This window comes from Paramisgurnus dabryanus, chromosome 16 (assembly GCF_030506205.2).
Source record: "Paramisgurnus dabryanus chromosome 16, PD_genome_1.1, whole genome shotgun sequence".
In the NCBI taxonomy this organism is placed as follows: Eukaryota; Metazoa; Chordata; class Actinopteri; order Cypriniformes; family Cobitidae; genus Paramisgurnus; species Paramisgurnus dabryanus.
This window is the reverse complement of record NC_133352.1, coordinates 29,084,446-29,099,551: the sequence shown is the minus strand read 5'-3', so window position 1 is coordinate 29,099,551 and position 15,106 is coordinate 29,084,446. Positions and strand designations below refer to the sequence as shown.

At 36.9% G+C, this 15,106-nt stretch overlaps 1 protein-coding gene across 1 annotated transcript; it reads right to left on the bottom strand.

Moving 5' to 3' along the window:
- Positions 1-1,413: 1,413 nt before the first annotated feature.
- Positions 1,414-14,292, bottom strand: wdr1 (WD repeat domain 1). The gene is made up of 15 exons (XM_065274417.2): positions 14,134-14,292; positions 12,402-12,523; positions 11,828-11,918; positions 11,605-11,752; positions 11,337-11,517; positions 11,115-11,192; positions 8,657-8,737; positions 8,334-8,567; positions 5,983-6,070; positions 5,745-5,901; positions 3,541-3,628; positions 3,180-3,290; positions 2,819-2,992; positions 2,177-2,321; positions 1,414-2,097 (listed from the first exon to the last, which is right to left on the bottom strand). Exons 1-15 carry the CDS (start codon positions 14,147-14,149, stop codon positions 1,991-1,993), a joined length of 1,821 nt encoding a protein of 606 aa, XP_065130489.1. The 5' UTR covers positions 14,150-14,292; the 3' UTR covers positions 1,414-1,990.
- Between the last annotated feature and the right edge of the window lie 814 nt (positions 14,293-15,106).

Here is a 15,106-nt window from a genome sequence, read left to right as displayed (position 1 = left end):
CTAATAGTTATAATTTTTATAAAAATAATATAATAATAATACAATAATAGCTTAATCCGTTCATTATTCCAGCAGGACATTGTTATTTTGCCATTTGTAACTGCTTATTGGAATATTACTGTAGACATTCTATGCTGGAAAGAAGTTTGGATGCTTCCACACTTCTATTTCTTAACCAATAAAGTAAATGAAATTTCTTTAAAATAATTCCATTTAATAATAATTAAGGGTTAATAAGTGTTACTCAGCAAACCACTACTTAAAACAATTCATAAAGGACATTTCCTCAATGTGCTCCTTCTGTGACAATTCTGATGAAAATTTAGTTAGTTAATCTTTTATGGTATTGTCCATTTACTAAGATATTTTGGCAAAATGTTTTTAGTGTTTATTAGAAATTAAATTTATAATGAATGCATGTTTTGGAAGGACGTGATGCTAGGTTTTTTTAGATACATCTGAGAGATATTTTTATTATTAATCTAACAACCTCTCTTTATTGTTTTTATGATAGTTTGAAAAATACCTCACCTAAATCAAAATGTCTGAGAACAAAAAAGCCCCCGGTTGTTGTCTTTTTTGTTATCGTTGTTATTCTTTGTCAGTATTTGTTACCTGCACATTATTTTGAGCTTTAAAGAATAAGAAAATAGACATATTATTAAAAAGTAAAATTTTTCAAATTGAACTTTTATGATGTAATTTTTTTCTGTTTGTACTGATAGTTAATTCTAAAATTACCTAATTCTAAAAGTATCTCTTTTTATTTTACTTGGTAAATATTATATTCATGCAAAAATGTGTGCTAAAGCCAAGCCAAAATGTGTACAATTTATTAAAGAAATTGAAGAATATGGAAAGACTTTAAGCAATATTAAAAACTTATGAAGCACTTTGTTATATTAATCTGTGTAGTTAAGTTTATTTTTGACGCAAACTGTTATATATGTTTCATTCATATACCCCTGTTCATTTTCTTAGTATAATTTTATTTTGTTTTAATTGTTGTGAGCTGTATACATTTGTACAAACTCTGTATGTATGCTAAATACCATAATAAAAGTAAAAAGGTTACATTCTTACTGTAGGATAACAGTTTTACTGAACTCATCCTCATTTTCACATCTATCAATAACAGAGATGAAAAAGTTGCATTTTGAAAAAAAAACGCCTTTGTGTACCATGTTTTAAAATAAGTGTTCACACATCATGCCAGCATTTGTTGAATTGATTTTATCATCATATAATCTGAATTACAAGTCCAAATGAATTATCCAGATGCATTACAGTAACAAAAATTTGGGAAGCAAATGTTTTTATTTTGTCATGATATGAACACAATGTAAAACTGCATAAAACCTTGTATGTTTAGATTCACTAAATGTGTGTTTGATACAGACCGAACCAGAGAAGTTGCATAAAAAGTGTTTAATCATTATTATTATTAACATAAACCAATCACACCCAATGAGAAATGAACCAAAGAAAAAAACCCAAGGTAAATAAACAGAATGTGAATGACAGTGGATATGTATCTACTGTCAGACCTGCACTTTCTGCTGTCTATTTCTCATGATTATTGCTCCCCAACATCCTCTCCACCTAAACGCACACACATACACATACACACACGGGAGAGGAGACGTCTGCCGCAGAGCTCCTGGAACACACGGCCATGTGAGGGTTCAAGAACCTCAGGCCGGGTGATGAACTCTGACCCCTGCTTCTGGAATGTTTCAGGTCAGATTGGAAGATCAAGTGCTTCAGTGGTTGTGGGTTCATGTCTGTCTATCTGTGCAGCGATACACAACATGACATCATTCCACTGTGTGTATGCTCATTAGCTGAATTAAGGGCTTATAAACTGCGTGAGAAACGCGGCGGGACAGCAGTGACATACGGACAGAAACTAGACAAAGAGCCATAAAGAGAGAGACAGACAGACAGAGCGAGAGAGACGATCGTCTCTATTTCTGTTGATCCCAAAGGTTTAGATTTTTAAAGTCCACTGTTTCACACATGCGTCGTGAGACGTTGTGACAAGCGTGTTCGGGTTGAGCCAGGCCAGGCCACTGATGTGATGTAATCGATGTGCATCTGCCACACACAAAGATATCATCAGGATATCAAATAATACACAAAACAATTAAAACAGCATTGCGTGTGTGTGTATTACCTGGTATTTTAATCCTCTTGTCAGGATTGCTGACGGTCCACACATAAACCAACATGTCCATTCCACCAGTGGCAAAGTGCTCATTGTCAGGAGACCAGGCCAAACAGACGATCTTTGCGTGATGTCCATAAAACTCGTTCTTCTCCTTAAAAGCAAATATTCAGCGAATTACGGTTAAGACACAATCTCGTCTTCTTTTGATCTTGACTGATCAAAGAAACACAAAATCTCTTCGGAGAACATGACAAACCACAAGAAAAAAAAGATTTTTGGATTTTCTCATTTAAATTGTTTATCCCTACAAAAAAAGCAACAACATGTTTTTATAAGTTATGTCAACTTATCACAGGTCAAAACTTAAAATAGTAGGTTGAATTGACTTGCAAAACAAAGTTGTTTTAACTTCGTGCTGCATTTTATTTTTACACTGTACGTTTTCTTTTCATCTGTATTTTTTGATAACCTCAAGACAATTCTTAAATCCTCTTCACTTTTTCCTGTTGCTTAAGAAACATTTTTGATAGACCTTTTTAATAGACCTTTGGTTTTCCAATCAATTAATGACCAACATTACTGTGAAAGAATTAAAATCCAAATAATAAAAGTGTAGTTTATTATAAAATACTGGACAGGCTGATTTACCGTGTATCCATCAGCGACGGTAAACACAGTGACAACTTTCTTTTCATCTGTCACCGCGAGGAAGGCTCCGTCCCATGAGTATGACATGTCTGTCACAGGTCCCGGAACTTCCAGCACCTTCCCATCATCTTTCAGGGTGTTTGCCTGAACCGAGTACAGACGCACCTTTCCATCCTACGACAACAGGTCAAACAAACACAATCAAACCACACAAACTAAACTGTTGCTCAACATCGTGCCTCTGTGTTGTTTTATGTTCCCTGAAAGGCACATGGAATATGAACTGTGATTGGTTGTATCACATGTCAGTCTAGCAATGATTGGCAAAACGTTCCTGTTAGGTGTGTGATTGGTGACTTACAGCTCCGCCCACAGCCACGGTTCCGCCCCCAGGATGAACAGCGATGGCTTCAGGCTCGTACTCAAGACCATCCAGAGTGAAGAGCTTCTTCTTATCTTTCATCAAAACCAGCTGCACAAGACAAAGTGTGTTCATGTTAACACATACAGCTACAGATGATCAGCCTCAAGTAAGGAATAATTGATGATGGGCCATTGAATTATAAGAAAATAATGCATTATTTTCAAATAGTTCAAAAGGAACGAAGTTTATTATTCCACTTAAACCACGGTTACCAAAAACATTGCTCTGGTGCCATTTGACAAATTAGGTGTGCAGTTATCGAAAAATAATGCAAACCCAGTATATGTTGTGTCTGTACCTGTCCAATACACGCAGTGACAGCAAGACCTCCAGATCCCACGCTTACAGACTTTGGCTGCTTGTCCATTTTAACCATATCAGATGCACTAACATGCAAACACAATTAGAGAAAATGTGTTGAGTGTGCTGTCAATGTACAGATATGAAAAATAACAGACAGTGAGGTCTCAAAACCATTTACCAAGAATTAAAGGCGGGGTGCATGATTTTTGAGAATGGATTTGGGCCGAGTACCAAACACACTACGAACCTAAATCGTTGCCTGGGCTGCGTATGTGTGGGGCGGGTCTATCAAAAGAAGGTCCCGATTCTATTGGGGTAGGGGCGTGTTTGTTTATGAGTTAAATCAGGTGTGTTAAATAAGGAGACATCTAAAACTTTTTGGGAGGGGGTGCTTGAGGACCAGATTGGGAAGCACTGGTTAAGGTCATTTCAAATGTCAACATTGGCTTTCAGAGATCATGCACCGCACCTTTAAAAGTTCAAATAAATCCTCACTTTTATTGTATTTTAATTGGAATATGTACTAGGGCTGTCATTCGATTAAAATATTTAATCTAAATGAATCGCACGATTGTCATGAGTTAACTCGTGATTAAATCGCAACTTAATCTGTTCTATATTTATCTTAATTTAACACATTTCAAGTTTTTAATACTCTAATCAACATGGGCATGGACAAATATGTATGCTTTATGCAAATGTATGTTTATTATTAGTGAAAGAGTCAGCATAAATTATTTTGGAAAAAAAGATACAATTACCGCATCAATACCTTAAAATCACTGGTATAACTAATAGATTTGGCTCACACAAAGTCAAAAACAATATCAATATATGTTCAACTTCTTTCTTTCTTTTATTGTTTGATTGACATTTGAAAAATTTACATTGCATTGTTTGAGACAGACACCTTTAAGATTTACTGTAATGCAAGGATCTAATAAAATATTACACCTCAGATATTTTGTCCCAACAGTTAATCAAACATTTACTTAAGACATAACTGATTATATCTGCGTGAATTCTTGTCAAAACAGATATTTTAAAAACTGTAATTCTGTATGTGTACATATACCGGGGTCATGTGCCTGTGTGCATGCTTCACATGTGTCAGTCAGCACGATGAAGGTCATTTTCAAGTCATTTAGTTCCTAATAACTCTTTTAACATCAAACTTATCTTTATTTTCTCATTTCTGCGTGTTTTTAAATCCGAAACCAAAATGTCAGACGTGTGTGGAAGGAAGGACATGCATCATTTGTATTATTTAAGCAAATTCTTAAACAAATTTAGTTCGGTAAACCTCTCAGAAAATGTACAAATAAAGATTATTTAAGAAGTTTAATGACTATTTCCCGTTTAAGGCTGCGGCTCAATTTATCAGTTTAAACGTGCTAGGCCTATGATCAGTAATTGTGTGTTGCGATAATCGCACATTTATTATTAATAAAATGAGTGTCATTAAAATGAATTTACGTTAACGCGTTTAATTTGACAGCCCCCCGAATATTTACAGAAGTTAAAATGTGTAACAGGAATCATTTTACAGAACTGAACTGACCATCATCTTGATATTATAAGAACAAAATGACAAATATTAAATTTACCATTAATCATAGACTGTTTAAGTCTACATTTATGTCTTTTATTACACATTCCCCAAGGGGAAGTGCTTAAGGAAGTTAACAAGTGGATATCTAAAAGTGGACATAAACTCCAGTAACGTAATCTCTGTTTGTATTGCTGCTGTATTTTTGTAGCTCCATATTAACTCTCTTCCTAAAACGCACAGATTTGAAAAGCTTTGTATCCCCTGATTGGCCAGCTAATCTGTACTTTTTGTTGGCCTGAATTCCTCTGACATCAGCGCGAAACATGAGGCTCCTTTCCATGTTTGAACGATTTGATTGCTAACAAGAGTTAACTTACAGGCTGTAAGTCAAAGCGGGAGGAATTATGATAATGTCGGTCTTCTCTACATCACCAATCCCAGGAAGTAAACTGTTGCCTACAATCCGTGTGTTTGCTTTAGTTCAAGAAAAGAGATTTACGTTGCGTCATCGTTTACTTTGGGGTATGTACTTTTTGCATATCGTTAACATGTACTAATACACACTTACACAACAAATTAAAAAACACATTAACTCACCCTTTCACTAACAGAAGTGATTTATTCATAATATTAAATCTCTTACTCACCTGTACTCATTCTTACGGAGGTCAGTAAAGCGGACTGTATCGTCCATACTGCAGCTGACCAGACGACTGGACTCATCCACAACCATCCTGGAGACCTGGTTAGTATGTCCCTTCCCCAAAAACTCGTCATTCTCTCCAGTCTCGGAGTCCCAGTAATGTGCACACACAAGGTTAAGGATAAACTCACACACACTACTTTACACAATAATAATTCAATCATTAGAGAACTGAAGGATATTAATGTGTCCATCGTGGCTGGCTGAATAGATGGTGGATCGGCCGTCCGCCTTATGAACCGTAAGACACTGGATGGACTTGGTGTGGCCCTGACACAAACACACACAACAACAAATCCATTAAACAACTTCACCGCTATCTTCTAAAATAGATTATTTTTGCACAGCAGCAGGAGTTCATCATGTGACATAAAAACAAGATGCAACACTGCAGACGGCTGTGAAGATTTTGTTGCATGCGTGTGGTGTGTATATAAACTCAGTCTTGTGGATAAAGAAAGGAATAAGGAGAAAACTGCATTAAATAAATGAAAACTCTGTTTGATGGAAGGTACAGGTAGACAAGCTAAAAGTTGTGCTATTTTAACATTACTTCTTAAACATTAGCATTATTACCGTTTCAGTTTTACTAAGCTTTGATGAGGTGACAAGACTCTAATGTTCCTCTTTACTCCATCATTGGTTTGCATTTGTCAGTTCTGTTTATGTCTTGTGTGCTCATTTGCCAAGTTTAACAGCCAATCAAAATTCTCCTCCCGACAAGCTCTTCTGCCTTTTCGACACGCCGAATCGTGCAAAAGAAACAGCTGACACAGTTTTACTAAAGGCAACAGTGCAGAACATGCCGACAAAACAAAAGCTGACAGACACTTAAAAACCACCCAACATTACCTGATGGCCAACGACCGGCTTGGTCTATCCCACGCTTAAGACTAGGGTTGGAACCGACAACCGGTTCTTATTCTTATTCATGTTTTTTAAAAGGAACCGGAACCGCACAGAATTCTTAAGGTCCGGTTCTAAAAGCGGCTCTAATGCAATGCAAGGGGCATAGCGCTGGGATCAGTCACTTTGAATAGTCACTGTTTACAGTCACACAACCAAATTAGCGTAGCTTACCACAAAAAAACATATGCGCTGATGAAGTACGCTTTGTATACTTGTCTAATTCTGTATATTGTGTAAAACATGTCTAAAAAAAGTCAAAAGTGTGGATTCATTTTCAAAGGTATAACAATGAGGCAACTGTAACCATTTTGTGTAATTGTTTTGCTAAGTTGTAATACTGAATGTTAAATTTGATGTTGAAAATAAGTTGATATGAATTTAACTAGTGCTGGGCATAGATTAATCTCATACAAAATAAAAGTAACTTTTTGCATAATATACGAGTTTGTGCTGTGTGTAATTATTATGTATATATAAATAAGTACACACATTCATGTATGTATTTAAGAAACATTTATATATATATTTATATATATTTTTATATTATATAAAATAAAATAAAAATCATATATAAATAAAACATTTCTTAAATGTATATATGTAGGGTGACCATACGTGCCATTCTTCCCGGACGCATCCCGTCCAGGATTTCGGTGCGTCTTCCGGAAGTCGTATTTGTTGACCGCATACGCCATTCAGTTAAAAACATAAGATATAAAATCGTAGTTTCATTCTTACCTTAAAATGTAACGGTTGCTTTTCTGTAATAATAATAATAATCCTCTATGACGTATGCGGTCGACAAATACGACTTCCGGAAGACGAAAACAAAATCCTGGACGGGATGCGTCCGGGAAGAATGGCACTTATGGTCACCCTATATATATATATAATATATAATAAACATTAATATATAATATACATAATATTTACACACAGCACAAAGTCATATATCATGCAAAAAAATACTTTTATTTTGTATAAGACTTATCTAGATTAATCTATGCCCAGCAATAATGATCCTTAGCAAACTTCAGACACTGTGGAAAAAACCACCAAGTGCAGGATTTTAAGTCACACGTCTTTACAAGATCTTTACGGCATCTGTGTGAATGCACGTACAGATTCCAGAAAATCAATGGCAGTGTGAATTAACCAAAAATCAAACAATCCTGGACACCCTGGATACATCCGTGTTTTTTCCATAATCTCAGTGTGAAAAGGGCTTAAGACAGCGCCAAAAGGAGTCGGAAAGGATGGCTGATTCTCCTTACAGTGGCAGACCAGTTTTTTCTAGAAACTTGCAAATGCATTCGTAGAAAAGTGAGGCTAAAGAACAAATCAAGAACTGACAAATCTGATTCGGTGACCAAATTGTGGTAATTTCCTGAATCTTGCACAGCACAGAGTATTTAAAACCATCCTGTGAGATAAGGAACTGGAGCATCTGCACTAAATGCATCATGTGGGTTTCGGTACCCAGATTTTCTCAATTAATTCAACAAAATGGATGGTAATACATGACAGACAACACATGCCAAAATAGCGGCTTCATCAGCAGACACAGTAAACTTTTAGTGAAGTTCAGCGAGCCTTGTACGTGCGTGTACTCAGAGAAACTCACTTTAATGGTGCGCAGGGTGCGGTCAGGGTTATTCTTGTCCAGGTAATTGATGTAGCCAGACAGGGAAACACTAAGCAGGTGATTCTTCTGCCACAAACAGCCCAGCTGCTGATCCATAACATCAGATCCAAGGTTAAAGGTCGTCACTGCCGTCCCACTGCCAACGTCCCATAATTTAACAGTCTTATCTCCTGATGCAGAGATGAGCTGTGTGCTGTCAGGACTCCAGCTGACCTGAGAGAAAAAGAGAGACAAACATCATCAACAACATCATCATCTCTTTCTTTTCAAATATCATTAACAGCTGTTACACGGACACTCACAGCATAAATGCCTCCAGCATGAGCCTTCTCTCCGCCAAGAGAGCCCACCTTCTCCCCAGTCTTCCCATCATACAGCACAATCTGAAACGACATTCATGAGAAACCACAGGGAAAAATGAGACAAACAGAATCACTCTTACAGATTGAGAGAGAAATAATCAAATACTTTTTGGTTGAAGAGAAGCTCCAAAGAGAAAGATGTTCTTGTCATTACAGACTCTGGGGGATTGTACTCGCACTTCTGGTGCACACCTGGGTTCAAAGCCACAGCTTCTCCTTTATAGCCATTACCTCGTAATATAAGTACACGAATGCAACTTGATTATGCAAGCGCACTGTGGTTCGGACCCAAATAATATAATGCGAACTACGGCTGCAACAAATGATTATTTTCAAAATCAATTAAATTGGAAAAAAACTAAATATCTAAATTAACCCTTAATCAGGTTATAAGTGAGCGGGGGCACAAACTAACGCAAGGTTGATTGTAAAACGGCTACTTTATATATTTATACAGGGCCGAGCAATCTGTGCATTCAGTCTTTCTTTCTTCCTGTCAGAAGATAATCTTCTGTGAATTTGGGAAAAGTATTGATGTGTTTTGGTTAAGATATTCAACAAAGAGTCTTTTGGAGGCATGGAAGTACATTTCTTCATCTTGTGTTTTTTTCGATTTCTGAGTTGTGTGTAGGTCACCAAATCCAACCTTATATTATTTTAATCAGTGTCTTGTTACCTAAACCATAACACCATTTTGAAACATGTCAGCAACTTCTAGTAAGCTGGGATTGATATTCATTTTTACAACGCGGGGTTAGTGGTAAAAGTGTCAATAGTAACTGTTAAAACAATATCAGGAGAAATAACTGCCAATGATGATTTTTTTTGTCTTAAATGTGCAGCCCTTTCAAAAAAATGTATTTATATGCATTGATGCAAAATGCAAGAATGACTAGATGAAGGATCATGGATGGATGAATGTGTGGATATCTATCTATTATAGGCAGATATATAAACAATATCCACCTTTTAGTATATAGACAGAATTTTATTAAATGATTTGTGTTTAATCAAAATTTTCTAGCAGGTGTAACAACTCTGTTTGTAACAATGGACCCCACCTATGGGGTAAGTTGTAAAGTTTGCACTGCTGTCACTTTCGGTGTAATTGAACGATGACGGTAGGTCCCACAAACAAACAGTTGTTGTGTGCATTTATAGCAGAGATGTGTGTGTTGATTAGTCAAAAAACACTATTTTGTGCCCTGCTCTCCTCTACTTATAAAAGTCCAAATGACCACACATTGAGTTTTGTTAACATAATCTTTAAGAGTTTATATTTTAAGCCTTAAATAAAAAAAATTGTGCAGCTTTTAAATAGCAAAACATCTTTAAATGTCAAAATATGAATAAACAAAACGTAAAAACAAATACAAACTTGCAAATTAAAGGAAGAAATTAAATATTTTTTAACCAGCGTGCTTTTGCTTGCTTTTAACTAAGCTGGTTGCACTGTGACAAAAAGCAACGCCTGATTCTATTACGCAGTCCCTCCAGAAAAACGCAATTAGGCGATTGCATGATTTAACACATAATCAGCCAAAGACCACATATTTATGGGTGGGGATGCATTTTTCAAATACGCCGCACTTTCGCAGCATGCATGATTTCATAATACCCACATTTTCGTAGCAAAAATCACATATATCTTAGAAGAAAGTTACATTTTTTTACCTCACACAAGCGCAGCCATGTCCCCTGTTCCCATGGGAATGTTATGAAGTGACGTGATTATGTGACGTGAACAACATTGAAAAGTTTTTGCAAGTTCCCACAGGTTTTGCAAGTTCCCGCAATTTCATCACATAAAATTGCATAAATATCCGGCATATTTTCATTATCAACTTTTTTCATAAATGATAATTTAACGATTTTGTCAAAAAGTTGTTGCAACCCTAATGCGAAAGGAGGCCAGCGGGTGCAACAATCCAGCTTGTGTTCGGACCAGGCAATTAAACCAAGTGTCAAAACACTTTTAGAGTGAAAGATAGTGGCGGCACGTGTCTGCTTTTTCGAGGGGCGCAAATTCAAAATATGTTTTCGGATTGTCATGTGTGTTGCTTGTGTTTTCAAAATGTGTTAACAGTAAACTCTGATTAAGCATGAGATTATGCGAGTATCTGGCAAATGTGAGCGTCTCTTTTATCATAAACCATTTAGACACATCTGCAGCAGGCACTTATTTTGACAAGACATGTGATGCACATAGTTTCACTCGACGCTCCGAACTCATCTTTTGAAATTACGAACCACACACATGACGGGCTACATATATGTTGTGACGAACTTCGCATCATGCGCCCTTAAAAAAATAAGTCACTGGCCGCCACTGATGAAAGATTTTAGAAACAAATGAAGTATATAACGCAACATAGTAGATGATGATCTTTAAACTCACCAGTCCGTCTGCACTAGCCGATGCGTAGCGATTCCCATCAGGAGAAAAACGCACACAGTTGACAAACCGACTGTGATCCTGCACACACAAAAACACAAAAGCGTGAGCACACTTTTCTTACAAAACAAAAATTTATTCATTTAGTATTCCTGAATGAACACTGCTTTTTCTGTCCTCGTATGTGGATAACAGTAAACATGGCAAACACGCATGGAAACTCACACTCATGGTGCATTTAAATTTGAAGGGTGGTCCCTCCATGAAGGTGGTGCAGTTATCATCACTGCCCGTGACCAGGCGATACGGCCGTGTCTGCTTTATGTCAACAGTGTTGATGATCTTACTGTGACCCACGATTTCTCCCACTGAAGAACCTGTGTCCCAGAGAAACACAGCCCCAAACCTGCATAGCATAAAAATCCAATCAAATTCCTGAAAAACAGACAAAATGCTGCTAGAAATAGGGGTGTGGTATTCGCATGTCACTCACTTCTCTCTGCCCTCCCCCACCACGGCAATTCTCTTGCTGTCCTCGGTCCAGGCGATGTCCTTGATCTTCCCGCCGAACGGCTGATACTCGTACTTCAGCAGATGCTCCTTCTGCGTCGTGTCCCAGATCCGGATTTTCCCTGACACATCTGCAGGAGAACAGGGTGATCAAATAGTGCGCAAGGAGTACTGCACAAAACCACAGCGGGTGTCACGCGACTCACCACCCGATGCGATGTAGAATCCACTGGGAGCGTACTTCGCTACGATCACCTGATGAGGATGCTCAGTGTAGACGTCCGCGATTGCGGGGTTCTGAAAACAACAAAAAGCGTCATGGTCTCAAACCAGATACACCTGTGCACAGGGTTCATATAATATCTATTTATTAACAGATATTGGGGCATGACTCAGTAGTCACATAAATGTAGAATTGAAAACTAAAACAGAGCAAATATTGTAGTAAAACTTTTACAATTGATTTGGTAACACAACACACATAATACCTACAGTATGCATACATATACAGTATACAAGTATAGACACAAACCTCCATCTATATGTTAACATGACAATCACTTAATAACTGTCTGTGTAAAGATATGTTCATTGTAAATGTCAATTAATCGGCTTCATTCACAACCACAATAACCTGGTTACGTTCACATAAAACAAAACAAAGAACAGAGGACATGACAGAGGAATGACATCAGTCCTCTATAACCAGACATTCATTCACCTACTACAGCCTTAGTGCGCTTAACTCATACTCCTTTAAGACAGATTCAAAGGTCTTACATCAATATTTCTGATAATGACGCTCTTTCCATTAGTATACAGGAAGTTGTTCCCTTTAGGGTCTCCGCCCAGGACTTTGGCCACACCCCTCTCCATAAGGGGCAGGCTGGCAAACACATGCTCTGCAGAAGGAAAAAAAACTATTAGGTCACAATATTTGGAGCACTAATACAACTTCATCATGGTAAGGTACGCCAGTGTTAAAGGTTTCTAACTAACAAACAAACATGAATCCAAGCAAATGTGGAAAGGTCCCCTTGTATACATTTTGATTCTGATCATTTTTGAAAGAAGAAGTTAAAAGATGAAGTAAGTTAGTAAATACACTGAGTGTCAGCTGTGTGCAGAATGACCCACATTTGGTTTCCAAACCAATGAAAATGCAAACTATTCCACAAGTTGTACGTGGAGTCACACTGAGATCCCTGCATCTTTAGGATTGTACCACATAGGGGCAAATAAATGTAGATATCAAAGAGAAAAGTTTATTAAAAAACACAATCTAAAAGGATATCAGGATAACAGTAATACGTCTTGAGCAACAGGCATGCAAAATTTGGAAAAACAACACAAAAGTTTCTCGTATCTGAGCTGTCACCATTGGCATGAAAATTAATGCAACAAGGATTGCTAAAGTCAACAGATTCTACTAACAGACCAAACAATCTCAGTGAAAAAATAAAGTAATGATGGTAAAAATTATAATAATCCCTGCCTTTTGTTTGTAATATATTTCATAAATAAACATGCGTAGGGTGGAGAACGTGTAGCACTTTTACTGAGATCTGCAGGCACAGAAACTGATTATCTTAAATCCCAAATTAAGATCTGAGAAGTTCTATATTGTACATTAGCTCTATATTAAAGTCAACATTGTTATTACTGTGTTATAACAGGTTTAAATGTCAGTGGATTAACAGCAATAGATCATACCACCCATTGTATATCAATATATTAGGGCTGCATAACAACTAATTGCAACTAATCGATTGAGGGATAAAAGTTTTTGATTACATCATTATGTGTGTTTGTGTGTATTGTGTATAATAATTATGTATATATAAATGCAGAAACATGCATGTATATTGAAGAAATATATATTGAAAAACACTTAATTTATACACATTTTTGCTAAATATTAAACATGCATGTGTGTGTATTTACAAAATTATTATACATAATACACACACATATGATCACATATATATAAACCAAAACTTTTGTTCTGCAAACAATTAGTTGCGATTAGTTGTTATCATAGAGAGTAGGTTGTTATGCAGCCCTACAATACATTAATGTTTTATATATACACACACACACACACACACACACACACCCTGGCCCTAACACACTCATTCATTCACTCTCTCACACACACGCACAAACACGCCTCGTCAGCAGGTAAACACACGATCCCGATACTACACCTATCCTAAACTATACTACCATAATCACTAACTTTACTAAACTACCATTATCACCCACATTACAAAATATATATATATCCGTAATCACAACAACACTACATTATAATAATTATCGTCGTGAACTAAATTACACTCCCATAGTCACCCACGCTAACTACAATACACTACCATAACCACCAACGTTTACTAAACCACATTATCATAATCCCCAATATTATCCAAACGCAAAAGCGTCTGCATACGGTGAGGCACACAGACACGCGCGCGTGCGCGCATGGATCAGACTACAAAGCATCAAAACTTACTGAGCTCGTACGACATATCGGCTATATTTCCTCGCAGTGAACGCACGCAGGTGAAACGGGCCCGTCCGGATCTGAGCGGTTCTGTCACCGGCTGATCGCTGAACGCGGAAGAGGCGGCAGCTCTCGGCGCGCCTCGGCTTTGCCCATATATAGTAAAGACCGTTCGGCTCCCTCACACGCCCAGCAGGAAGTGACGTAACCCGGAAAAACTGTACAACGATGGCGATTATGTAATATTTCAGTGATTGTCTTGTTTAAAATTACAGTATTTAAAAGCTCTTGGGTTTAAACTGATCAAGGTTATCTAAACCTTAAAATCCATACGTTTACACAAGGTTTCATGATACAATGCACAATTCGTTTCATTATTATAATATGTTTTAACAATGTAGGGGTTTATCTTATGGTTCATGATAACACAACTGAAAAAATGTACACATTATTAGTTCCACAGGATTTAGTACCACGTAGGTACGACTTCCCAGCTAACCATTTTTGGTCTCTAAATCGTTCCCCCAACGTTAGCTTTTGGTCCCCAAAACGTTCTCCTAATGTTAGTTTTTTGTTTCCAGAACGTTATTTTGTTTGTTTTTGGTTAGCCAGAAAAGTTCTTTATGAAATTATTTACGAAGTTAAAGTTTTTAGGTTAGTAAACGTTCTAACGTTATCCCCCCCCAAAAAAATAACCATAAACGATAGGGGAACGTTGTGTTGTGCTGGGTTAATGTTTAGTACACATGACAATCCAGAAACATCTCAAACATATTACACAAACTCATTTATAATTTTGTCAGTGGTGTCAAAACATTTAAATGACCTCAAACAGTTAAAAAGGCAAATGCAAGTATTTTCACTTGTATAATATAAACAAACGTCTGTTGTTTTCCTGTTATGTAAAATTAAGTGTCACGTGACTGCGCTAATGTACTGCCTAAACATTTGTGCTGACGTATCAAATGTGATTCTACCCGGT